General features: G+C 39.4%; 1 protein-coding gene across 2 annotated transcripts in view; it reads left to right on the top strand.

The window, feature by feature from the left end:
* The window catches only part of PRDM5 (PR/SET domain 5), a 100,879-nt gene that overhangs the window by 34,034 nt on the left and 54,528 nt on the right, over positions 1-12,317 (top strand). The window contains exons 8-10 of one of the 2 annotated variants that reach the window (XM_056855469.1): positions 3,080-3,159; positions 7,880-7,964; positions 9,433-9,590. In XM_056855469.1, coding sequence (XP_056711447.1) covers positions 3,080-3,159; positions 7,880-7,964; positions 9,433-9,590 — 323 coding nt within the window. The remainder of the gene's footprint in view (positions 1-3,079; positions 3,160-7,879; positions 7,965-9,432; positions 9,591-12,317) is intronic. The other variant, XM_056855470.1, reaches the window with a different exon arrangement.

The raw sequence follows: 12,317 nt of genomic DNA, 5'->3' as shown, positions 1-12,317 counted from the left end.
TTTTGCCCTTGTGGGTCAGGGGATATAGAAACTTCAGAACATGTCTTGGTACACTGCTCATTCTACCAAGAAGTCCGCACAAGGTTTCTTTCCCCTTTGCTTAACTCTTGCCCTGACCAACCAGATGAGTTTCTTGACTCTTGACTGCTAAATTCTGTGCTGGAGCTATTAAAATACGCCGTACCCTGACAGGATAAGAGTAACAGAAATACTTTATTACTCAAAATATTAAGGGGGTCACACCAAGTTATACGATGTTTATATAAATTTTATTCATACATGTAATTTGTAATTTTTAGGCTTAGATTATTTGTAGTAGCACTAGTAGCTGTTGTGGTGGTTTTCATATTAACTACTGTGGCTGTTGTTGTTTGCTGGCTTGGTTGTTTGTTTTTGCTGGCCAGTGACCGTATTAATAAATTATTATAATGGAGTTCTGTTTCTTTCTGGAACAGGGTAGAATAGGGTAGCCTTACTTTCACTGAAGAAGTTGTAGATGAGGCAGTGACTAAAATAGGGCAAGAATTGTTCTTTTACTAGTGATGCTCCATTTGCAAAATGGCTGAACGGAAATATCTCTGCCCTGGAAATATTTTGCCCTGACCTGGAAGGCCCAGGCTAGCTTGATCTCATCAGATTTAGGAATCAAAGCAGAGTCAGCCTTGGTTAGTATTTGGGTGGGAGACCACCAAGGAATGCCAGGGTTGCTATGCAGAGACTGGCCAGGCAATGGCAAACCACCTCTGAACATCTGTTGCCTTGAAAACCTTGACTTGACGGCACTTACGCACACATACATTGATGCTCCATATGCAAAATAGGTGAATGGAAATATCTCACTTTTTTTGTTGAGACCCCTGAAATGTGGTTTGATTTTGTTGAAATTCCTGAGGACTGCTCATGACTTCTAAGGCAAATTCAGTATGGCCATGAAATATAAATTAAAGATGTCCTTGGTACGCTGCCTGGTTCAACATACACTGAGCTAAGTGCTCTCAGAGCCTAAAATAGGGGCAGGAGTTTGGATCTAGAGACTTTCCTCTGTACAGCCACAGCTGCTGGCATGCATTGCCTCCGTCCATGACACCATTGTCTTTTTATTCCATTCACTTCTTCACTATGTCCATTGGCAGGGAGCCAGTGGAGTGGAGTGGAGTGGTTTCAGCCTCGGGTCTGGAGTTCAAATCCGCACACTGCTTTGAAGCTCATTGGGTGGCCCTAGGCCAGTGACCCTCTCTCAGTCTATCCTACCCCACAGGATTATTGGGAGGGTAAAAAGAGGAAGATAGCTATATACGTTCCTCTGAGCTCTTTATAGGAAGGGTGGTAACAGTGAATTAGATAGATTATTGCTAGTTCGAATTTCATGCTCATTGTTCCCATTATCAAAGATAGTAGTACCAGCAATGTGAATGTACAGTGTACGAATCTGCTGTACAAGCAGTTTGGGGATTTTGACTGGAAAACCTGGCTGATCCAGGTCTTACTCACTCCTGCATGCACAATACAGTGAAAAACTTGCTTTGAATACCTTCTGTAGCAAAAAAATAATTAAAATATAAGACACGACACAGTTGTTATAATACAGTTGCATAGACATACCTTATATCATGTTTGCATGGGTTTCTCTCCTATTCATTATAATTGCATCCTTTCCCCCCCTTTTCAGATGGTTAGACATTTGGGATTTGTGAACTGGGACAGCAAGATTCAACCCAGTAGCACCTTAAATACTAGCAAGATTTCCAGGGTATAAGCTTTGGAGAGTCAATCAATATCAATATCAAAACCTTTAATGGCATAAAAGAAGCAGATTAGGGTAATACAGTACTTATCAAGTTCAGTATAATACAGTAGTAAAATTCATTGTAAACACCAAAGTAACACATACAATTGGCAAAGTTATTACTTGTCAATACAAAGATCCATAGTTAAAATTTTTGCCAAATATTCGGCGACTGCTTCATTCGAGTTGGGGCACATCAGCTAATAAGAGTTGGGTAGTCCTCTTCGCTGGGCCAGGAAAATTCATAATAATTGGGTCTATGAAACAATTTCTTAGACTAGAAAAAAAGGGGCCGAGCAGTAAAATATGAGTTATGGAATCAGGTTCGAGAAGACAGAATTTGCATAGTTTATCTCTAAACAGGATATTATGGAATCTCCCGGAGAGAACTGCCGAGGGGAAGACATTCAAGGAGAGTCAAAGCTCCCTTCATCAGATATCAGTCAGTTATCTGATGAAGGGAACTGTGACTTTCAGAAGCTTGTACCCTGGAAATCCTGTTGCTCTTTAAAGTGCTACTGGACTCAAATCGAATTCTTCTACAGCAGGCAAATACAGCTACCCACCTGAAACTATCTTAATAGAGTGGGATAGATGTACAAAAAGATAAATACATGCCCACTGCACAGAAATATCAGAACGGAGATACCAGAGTAGTGCAGGGGTTAACCTGTTGGACTAGGTTTAGGGAGACGTTGGCTCAGATTCCCAATCAGTGATAAACGTCGCTGTGTCATCTGTTATGGGCCAGCCACAAACACACATGCACAATTCTCTCGTTTCAACCGAACCAACTGTACAAGGTTGTTAGAAGGAGTTACTTAAAGAGAGGCAGGAGCCAAATCTAATAAATAATAGAAAGTATTTGGTTGCATTTAGTCTCATGGAAGGCTGCTGGACAAACCTGGCATAATCTGTTGGGCAGTTTCTTTACAAATGGAATCTCCTAGAAAATAATCAGTTAATAGAGAACTAAGAAGCACGCCTCAGAGTCGATGTATCTAATTGTGGTAAACCCTGTACTGGTTGTGTTAAAGGAGCCATTTTGTAGGGTAATTTTTTTTTTCTTAAAGCAGCTTAACATTTTTGGCCTACATTCTGCTGGCAAAATCTTAAGCAGGGCACCCGCAGAGCTGTCTTGTAACTCAATACCTCAGAGGTGGGGTAAAGGCATAAAATATTTGTGCCTGTCAAAAGGCCTGTGAAAAATGGCACGGGCAGTAAAAACATTTGGCCTCTTTTTCTTTGTACTTCTTTATTAAAGCTGTTGGTGGTGTTTTGTTTCTGTTTTAGGAAACTCTAGGAAGAGGATGATGTGCTCAGTGTGTAGCAAGAGGTGTTCTTCAGCAGCAAATCTTCAGGAGCATCGAAAGGTCAGTAAAAGAAAGGCTAATACACAGCAGGGTTCAGCTTTGTTAAGATGTAAGGCCATAAAGAATGGTCACTGGAGAGCCGCTGTAGCAAAAACACGACTGGACAGTCTTTTTCATGCTTGCAAAGATAGTAGTCTGCTTGGATTCTGAGAATTAATTTTCACAAATTTAGAAAATGTAAAATAAAATTTAAACATTTTTTTAGTGTTCTGTTCTTTGCCATGGTCAGTATTAAGTTTCTATTAAGTACCCACTCTGCTACCAAAATCTGTGGCTATGAGGTCTATCATTAATCAGTCTTTCAAGGCAGTATGCATATTATACCTGTTATGTACTCACTCCATTGGTTACCTATCGCTTGCTGGGTTAAATTCAGGATGGTTACTATCACATACAAAGCCCTTCATGGCCTTGACTGCTGCTCCTGCTATGCTCCATCTCAGTAGATTCACTCCTCTGAGCAAAGCGTGGTGTAGTGGTTAAGAACAGTGGTTTGGAGCGGTGGACTTTAATCTGGAGAACCAGGTTTGATTCCCCACTCCTCCACAAGAGATCATGTCAGTCACAGGGATTCATTTATTCTCTGGGATGCAAACTCTGTAAGGTATTCCTTGATTTACCTAACAACTTTCTGAGTGTGTATGAACAAAATCCTTGAAACTTTTATTATTGTATTGTAATTGTTATGGAAGCCAGGGGCTTGTCCTGGCCCTGGCACATTTTTAGGAGGGTGAAAAATGTCAGAGACCTATATTTTTAAAGCTAATTCCTGCAGAAAACTCAAGACTAGTTAGCTATTTAGAATTGCATGAAAAGTATGAAAGGTCAGATCACATTGCTTGGATTAGTGAATCTCTTTAAGAGCTTATAGAATTAACTGAGTTCTAAGGAAGAACAATCAGGGAGATTTATGGTCTTCAACAGTTAGTGTCTGCCAGGAAGTCCCAATCTGAGTGTATCTCTAAACACATCTATGAAAGTGTTCAAGAGGGTGTTCCTGTATGTAGTTGTTGATCCCTATAGCTATCCCAAATTACAAACAGCTTCATGATGTTGCTGCGACTTATTAGGAAGGTTTTTTTTTTCTTTTTGGTAATGTAATATAGAAAACGAGGAGGGAAGGCTGCATGGTATATCCTGATCTCGCCAGATTTCAAAAGCTAAGCAGGTACTTGGAAGGGAGACCACCAAGGAAGATTTTGCAGAGGAAGGCAATGGCAAACCACCTCTGCTTTTCACCTGCCTTGAAAGCCCCTTACTGGGATGCTGTAAGATGGTTGTGACTTGACAGCCCTTTACACATACAGTATGGAAAACTCCTTGTTGCTCATCAATTCAGGTGGTTAAGTAGATAAAACACTGGCATCTCTGACCATGATGATTTCATTGATCTCACATTCAGGTTTCTGAAACAGGCTTGTGTGGTAACTCAGGGCAGACATAACATGAAACCATGGTTTATTTTAAATATGGTTAGGTTGTGAAATGATAATGCTGCTCACAGTCTCACAAATGCTGGTTTGTCTCAACGAGTGTTGGTTTAATTACTTTCTCTATGTATCCTAGGAGGGTGTCTCCAGAACAATTTAAGATTAAGCTAGGTTCGAGCAGAGTGTCTGCTTTCAGACAGCATGCAAAGCCAACATTGAGACTAGTTTCAGACATCCATTTGTGAGTCTAGAGAGATTTAGAAACAAAAGGTTCCCATTTAACTTCATGCAAAATGTATCAGCACAATAAGATGTTCCTCCAGCTCTCATCCAAAAATGAAATATTGCTAGGATCAGATAATGTTCATTGTAATTAACTGAATAGCATCTGCAACTAGATGAATGTGGGAGATTTATATTTTTTTCAGGTTAACGTTGGGATTGGCACCAAAGTGTAGGGAGTTAACAGTGGTCGCCTCATAGAAATAAGCTCTCTGTGAACATTTATGAGCTCCAGAAGGGAAAAAGACATGCTCTATATTATATCTCTTCCCCCCCCCCCCAAGAGAGCAACTCACAGCTGTGGGGCAGGGAAGGGGACTTTCTATTGGACAGAGGAACACTCTGGTGCTGCAGCCATGATTCGTGGGTTTCTTATATCTTCTCTAATTCTATACAATAATTTTTTTTAGCTAGGTTGGCCCTTCATGGGTCTACTGACCAAAGGAGAAAATGTATTATATTTGGACCAGGTAGTGCTCAAAAGCAAGGCCTTTTGCAAAGACCTGTCTTTGACAGATCTGAGCAAGGCTGTCAAAGACAGGACATTTTGGAGGACTTTCATTCATAGAGTCGCCATGAGTCGGAAGCGACTTGATGGCACTTAATACACACAGTGCTCAAAAGGTGATTTACTAGCTTTCTCAATCTAAATGTTTGAGGCAACATGGCCACACTGCTACCCTGGGACCTGATGTATCGTGGAATTTGGCTGTAGGTGAAACAGAGTGGAAAAAACCCATAGTCATTATTTTAGCCAAGCTGAAAACAAATGCAACATCTTCGACTTTAAGACTGTGTGCAGGGCTCATCTTTGTTTTTTTTTACCACAGCTAGTTCATTTGGTGTTTAGAAATTACGTATTATTACGCTTATTATGTTTTCATTTTTATATGCACTTTTAAAGGTACTCTTTGTTAAGTTCACCTTTGAAAAGTTTTGCAAATGCACTTTTGCCCTGCATAATAAGCTAAATTAAGATTTCTGAGATTGTCACTTTTGAAAAATGAAGAAAAATGTTCATTTCTGGTGACACTGCCTTGGTTAGGCACAAGCAATCCAGGCTAATTAGTGTTTGAGACATCTTTGTCTAGAGGTATAGATCCCAGAGTAATGTAAAATGATTACTTAGACTGGGTTTAGACTGGAGTTACTCTGCCTAGGATTGCACTGTTAGAATCATGCACTCTGCTCGATGCAGAGAGATTTGATATACATGCCGTATAAAATACAAATGCAAAAATGTCACTTCGAAAGATTGTTTATCAACATTCGCCGGAGGAAGCATCATATGAAAAACTAAATTTATATTTTGCCTATATGCAGGTTGAGTATCCCTTATGCAAACATCCGATATCCGGACTGATGTGAAATCCAGACCTTTTGAGCCGGATTGCAGGCATTACTCACAGGCCCTCAGCAGTGCCATTGATGGTTCAATGTACACAAAATTATTAAAAAATATTGTTTAAAATTACATTTAGGCTATAATATATAAAACATAAATGAATTTCGTGTTTAGACTGGGGTCCCATCCCCAAGCTACCTCATTATATATATGCAAAAATTACAAAATATTCCAAAATACGGAAAAAGCCAAAATATGGATCACTTCTGGTCTCAAGCAGTCCGGGTAAGGGATATTCAGTCTGTAATAACTATAGGGCCAGTTTCTGCCAGAGGATGTTGAGTTGCCCTCAGCTGAACTGGTTGCTCGGCATTCTTACTCCCTATTATTATATATCTTGCTGCTTTCTTCCCAGCTCTCAGGTTTGATAATTGAGCCATGTCAGTCTTTCTGCTGGTGAATCTCTACACCACTTCTTCATTTGGGATCTCTCAAGGTTCTTTTCTGAATATTCCTCTAGTGTTTACCACTCCTGACCCTGTTGGTTTCTTTTCTGCCTCTAAGTTCTCTGACAGTTGTAAAACTGTTGTCAGCTACCCAAACTTAGTACCCAAACTTAGAAGAAGAAGAGTTGGTTTTTATATGCCAACTTTCTCTACCGCTTAAGGAAGAATCAAACTGGCTTACAATCACCTTCCCTTCCCCTCCCCACAACAACCCTACGAGGTAGGTGGGGCGGAGAGAGCTCAAGGTCACCCAGCTGGCTTCATGTGTAGGAGTGAGGAAACAAATCCAATTCACCAGATTAGCCTCCGCTGCTCATATGGAGGAGTGGGGAATCAAACCCGGTTCTCCAGATCAGAGTCCACCGCTCCAAACCACCGCTCTTAACCACTACACCATGCTGGGCTATTTTTTCTACCTTCTTCACTCCTGCAAACAGTGTTCAGTGCTAAAGTGGAAATACTGTCCACCCATGTACTAGTTGTGGTTATCAAACTCAAAAAAGATTATTCTAGATCTCCATAATTTTATATTTGTTAGTATTAATGTATATAGTACCTAAAAGTATACTACTGTACAAATGACAAAGCAAACACCCAAAGCAAACATTTTGAAAAATAAATGCAGTTTTGAAAACGTTTGTAGTAGTCAGTAGAAATTATTTATTGAGTACAAAGTCACAATACATTATTTTCATGTTCAATGTGTATTTTTCAGGCTTTAGATTTGTTTTTTTGTTAAGGTAGTATATGAGTTAGTGATCTCCGACATAGCATTCCTTTGGCATAAAGGGTATACAAATATATAATATTATGTCTGTCAAAATTACATATTTATGTAGCTTGTATTTGGTGACAATGATTTATTGGAGGTTATTAACGTATCTACTTCAATCCAATTATGTTAATGTAACTATTAAAATAACTGGATTATGGACTGGGAAATCTGTGGTAATCTTTGTGCACTATAATGAACTTTTAATTTTGGACATGTGGTTGTTAAGCAAGGGGTAATTAAAGGAGAAAATATATCCATGAATATTAGCATAGCTCCTAGCTAAGGAATAATTACAGTCTGTGGAATATGTTCTTTTATAGCTTAAGATGTGTGATCTTGTGTAAGACACATACTTAATTAACATTAAATACTCATATTGCAGGTTCATGAGATCTTTGAGTGTCAGGAGTGTGACAAGAAATTTATTTCAGCTAACCAGCTAAAACGCCACATGATAACTCACTCAGGTAAACTTGCTTCTTTTTCTTCCATCAAATCAAGTTTCATGTGTAACCTTCAATTGCTTTCTGATATATATTTCTTTTGCTTGGGGCTAAATAGCAAAAAATATGAGGCTATTGGGTAGCCAATTCCACAATTTGTTTAAGCTAGTATGTCTACTTTATTGAAACAAACCACGGAGGCACCTCAATTGCAAAGTAGTTCCTGTTGCATTGCTTCCATGTTTGTTGGCATAGGTCAGAGGCCTCCAACAACTAGTTTGTGTAGTGCTGCCTAAGTGTGTTATTCAAACACTTCATAAGTTGTAGCATGTGCATTCCTAGCTGCAATATTCCAAGTTAATGGTACAGCCTTCTGCTTTCTCACATCTCATTCTGTCTGCTCCTCGGATCCCACTGCTTTTCCCTTCTATCAGGGTCTGTTGTTTCAAACCAACCAAACCACTTTTTTCAAGTTGCATAGCCTGACATATCAGAAACAAAGTAAGTTATCTGAAGCTGCCTGTACAGAGGACGGTTTTCATGGATTGATGCTGCAATGTATCCCCAGCCAGAACAGTGATAACGGAGAAGGAATTTAAATTGTCCCCCAGATATCAGCAAGAAGATTCCCTCTAATGCAACTTTTGTTCCACCTTTGGCAGTAACATGAGCGGAGCACCCCAGATTTCACCGCATCAACAATTCATCCTACCTGCATCTCCATGCATTGGGTAGAGCAGTTGAAAGATAGATGTATTCTATGCCTGCTAGTTATTACTATTCATTTAAATCTGGCATTTTCACAGCATTTACTATAATAATTGAAAAGAGCAAAATTACAACCAATCCAGTCAAAACAGGATTGCCTGTTCTCTCCACAAATGTGTCAAAACAGGTTTCCAACTGTGCAAATAGTGTTATTTTTATCTGTTCTCTCTATTTCAATACACACTACAAATGCTTTTGCTTAAACAATAAGCTGCATCTTAGAAGTCCTTAGCTGGCTTTTGACATTTTAGATAAGAATACCAATGTTATTCTAAACACTAGGCTTCATCCAGCAGTGGAAACATGAAAGCTCATGCATACCAACTGTGGGTTTTAAGGAAAATGAATATGTTATGTATATTGTTAATTAAGTTTTAAAACATTTAAACTGTCATACCCTCTTTCACATTGGTAGTCTGGCAACAGGCTTTGCCTCTTTGAAGTCATTCTCTTTCGATTTAAGCTAATTAATCAGAGTTTAGTTTTAGCTGTGGTTGTTGCAAAGAACGTGCCAATTTCTTGAGATGTGCCGTGGCTCATCTTTTATGAAGCGACTTAACTGTGTAACACAAAGGGCATTCGATGTCTTTTTAATTGGTTTAATCTTGATTGGGTTGACTTCATTGCAGAACTCTCTTCCAAAGAGATGGCTGTCTCTGCCTTTCATCTTCTATCCCTGTATAAACAGGAGATTAAATGTCCCCCCCCCACTCATTTTCTGCAGAAAAACGCCCCTACACCTGCGAGGTTTGCAATAAGTCCTTCAAACGACTTGATCAAGTGAATGCACACAACATAATACACAGTGAAGATAAACCCTATAAATGCAAGCTTTGCGGAAAGGGATTTGCCCACAGAAATGTTTACAAGAATCACAAGAAGGTAATAAAAAAATACCACTCTGCTGTTGTTGTTTACAGCTCTGCCAGCCTTAGATTTGCAGCTGTTGCTCATTTCAGTGATGGATCAGTACGCTTTGGCATGCTTAGAAACATGAGCTTCAAATCCTGGGGAAAATATATTAGCATTCTGGTGGTATAGCCTAGATAATAAATGGGTTCATGGCTATTTTCTTTCCCCTTTTCTTTTAAAAAAATCACCACAAACTCTAGTTCAATGGCTTATACTCTTTTGTTTTGTTTGTCTCGAAATACATTATCATTTTCCCCAAAAAATTTACTTTTCAAATTTTTGAAACGTCCAGTGTTATGACAGTCATTCTTTATCATTATGATTTATCACAGTCCCATGTTTGAATGCATAACAAATAGCATTGCCCTACTGAAGAACATCTTGTTTAGCCCCTCCAAGAAACTTCTGGCTGTGTGATTTAAGCTCCAGTCTGCCCTAATTTTGGTCATTCCTGTCACATGAACACATGAAGCTGCCTTATACTGAATCAGACCCCTTGGTCCATCAAAGTCAGTATTGTCTACTCAGACCGGCAGCGGCTGTCCAGGGTCTCAGGCAGGGGTCTTTCACATCACCTACTTGCCTAGTCCCTTTAACTGGAGATGCCGGGAATTGAACCTGGGCCCTTCTCCATGCCAAACAGAGGCTCTACCACTGAGCCTCAGCCCCTCCCCATTAGGTTTGACCCAGGGTTATGTATTTAAGGTACAGCTACAACCTTGGCTGCTGCTGCTTCCAAATTATGAGACTGTAAAAATATATATATCTGGCTGGTTTCCTGACCAGTCTTTGGAACTCCCCCCCCCCCCCAGCTCTTTCCTTCTCTCCCTCCCTTTAATTCTTTGATGAAACAGATATACCAATGCTTCCATATTTTTCACAGTTTGGCTGATGTTATCTGCCATCTGGGAATTTGGCACCAGATCTTTGCACCATCTTTTTTGTTTTCAGCCATAAATCACACAAAAGTAATAATAATCATCATAATGCTTCTTATAGTGGAATGCATGATGACTGCTCTTTCTAAGACAGAGAGCATGTGCCTGCTGAAAGACAGTGTAGCTTGCATATATACCTTGAGCATAGTTTACATATGTAATGTTCTTTAAAAAAAAAGATTGCAGTTTTAAAAGTGGTTTCATTGAGATGAAAATTACTCATAGCCACTTCACTCAGACAGTTTTTAATTTAAATATGAAGGAGTGAAAAAAACACCATTTTCCCCCCCTTTTGCAATTCCCATAACACCATTAATGTAACTGAAGTGTTTTGCTTAAGATTAAAACCCAACTTGGAATTCAGCCCTCAAAGTGCTTGTGAGTTGCTTTGCATTTCAGTTGTGGGAAGCGTGGCCTCCTCTGTCTGTTTTCATGTCTGCGGTGCTATGATTGAATTCTGACATCTCCCTTTTAGAGATCTCAAGGAGCAGAATTTAGGCTAACTCCTACCTGAGGGCCTAATTATGTGGCACACTATTCCCAGGCCCTCCCCAGGTCTTGTCAAACAGATGCACACTGGGAGTTCCCAGCTGAAAGTTAGGTTCTCAGACATGTAGGAGCTGATTTGGATTGGGACCCTGATGTATGTGGAGGGGTGGTGGTGGTTCAGTCCTTTGCCATTGAAATGGCCCTGGAAAGTTTCTATTTGCCCATCAGTATATCTGAATATAACATCATGACAACCAGCACTTCATTCCATCTTCTATGGGTGGCATATATGAGTCAAATATTTATATTTTGCACAGTTTATTCTGCATTTGCATGTTATGGGGAAGGGCAAAGAGCAAAACAGAATATATGCCTATTTTACCTCTCCTTTTGCTCCTGAGGTTTCACCAAGCCCATCATTATGAGACTGAAAATTTTGAAAAGAAATACTGCTATGATACCACATAAAATGCATATAAGAATTGGCATCAAATGCATTAAATGAGATACAGTGATTCTCGCAGAAGCCAGAGAATTTTAGTTTTTTCTTTAAAATACTTGTGGTTTTAGAGATAAGACTGAGAAATATGACATCAGTATGGGTTGAAAACTCAGAAACCAGATGGCAACAAAAGAGAAACCCAAATTAATTTGCTTTTTATAGGTTTTTCTAAACCTTTTTGTTTTAATCCCAGGTTTCAATTTTTCCAAAGGAGGTACAAATGAAGTAAAATAAATTAGATAAAAATTGGGTTAACATTCCAAAGTATGCCTACCTCAGCATTACTGCCTGAGATACAGTATCCAGCATATTTATAAAATTATGCACTAATTATGTTAGTTGCATACAGTTAATATGCAAATGAGCTTTCTCACTGAGAGCCAAAGTAAACATGATGGGGAAAGCCACGTTTGTTGTCAAACATATAGAACAGTATGTGTGTGTAAGTTTTGAAGAAAACCATGTATACATGTGAGGGGAATTGACTCCTACCTCTCCTCTGCCTTTATCTTCATTTTCAGCATCACTCCAAATACTTTTCCCCTTTCCTGGTTCACTTCAGGTATTGGCAGCCTGACTAAAAGAAAAGCCACTGAAATGATAGCTTGTGGTAAGATAAGGAAGGGCAAGTTCTACCACCCTCAAATGCCACCTTTTCCCCATAAATATTATACTTTCCAGCAAGCATGATCACCCCTGTCAGTTTTAGTTTTCATTGAAGTGGCAGACTTGCTTCAGGACTGTGCCACTTCATATTGCTGAAGAGGC

This window comes from Euleptes europaea, chromosome 9 (assembly GCF_029931775.1).
Source record: "Euleptes europaea isolate rEulEur1 chromosome 9, rEulEur1.hap1, whole genome shotgun sequence".
Taxonomy (NCBI): domain Eukaryota; kingdom Metazoa; phylum Chordata; class Lepidosauria; order Squamata; family Sphaerodactylidae; genus Euleptes; species Euleptes europaea.
The sequence above is the reverse complement of the archived record's forward strand: the minus strand, read 5'-3'. Positions and strand labels throughout refer to the sequence as shown.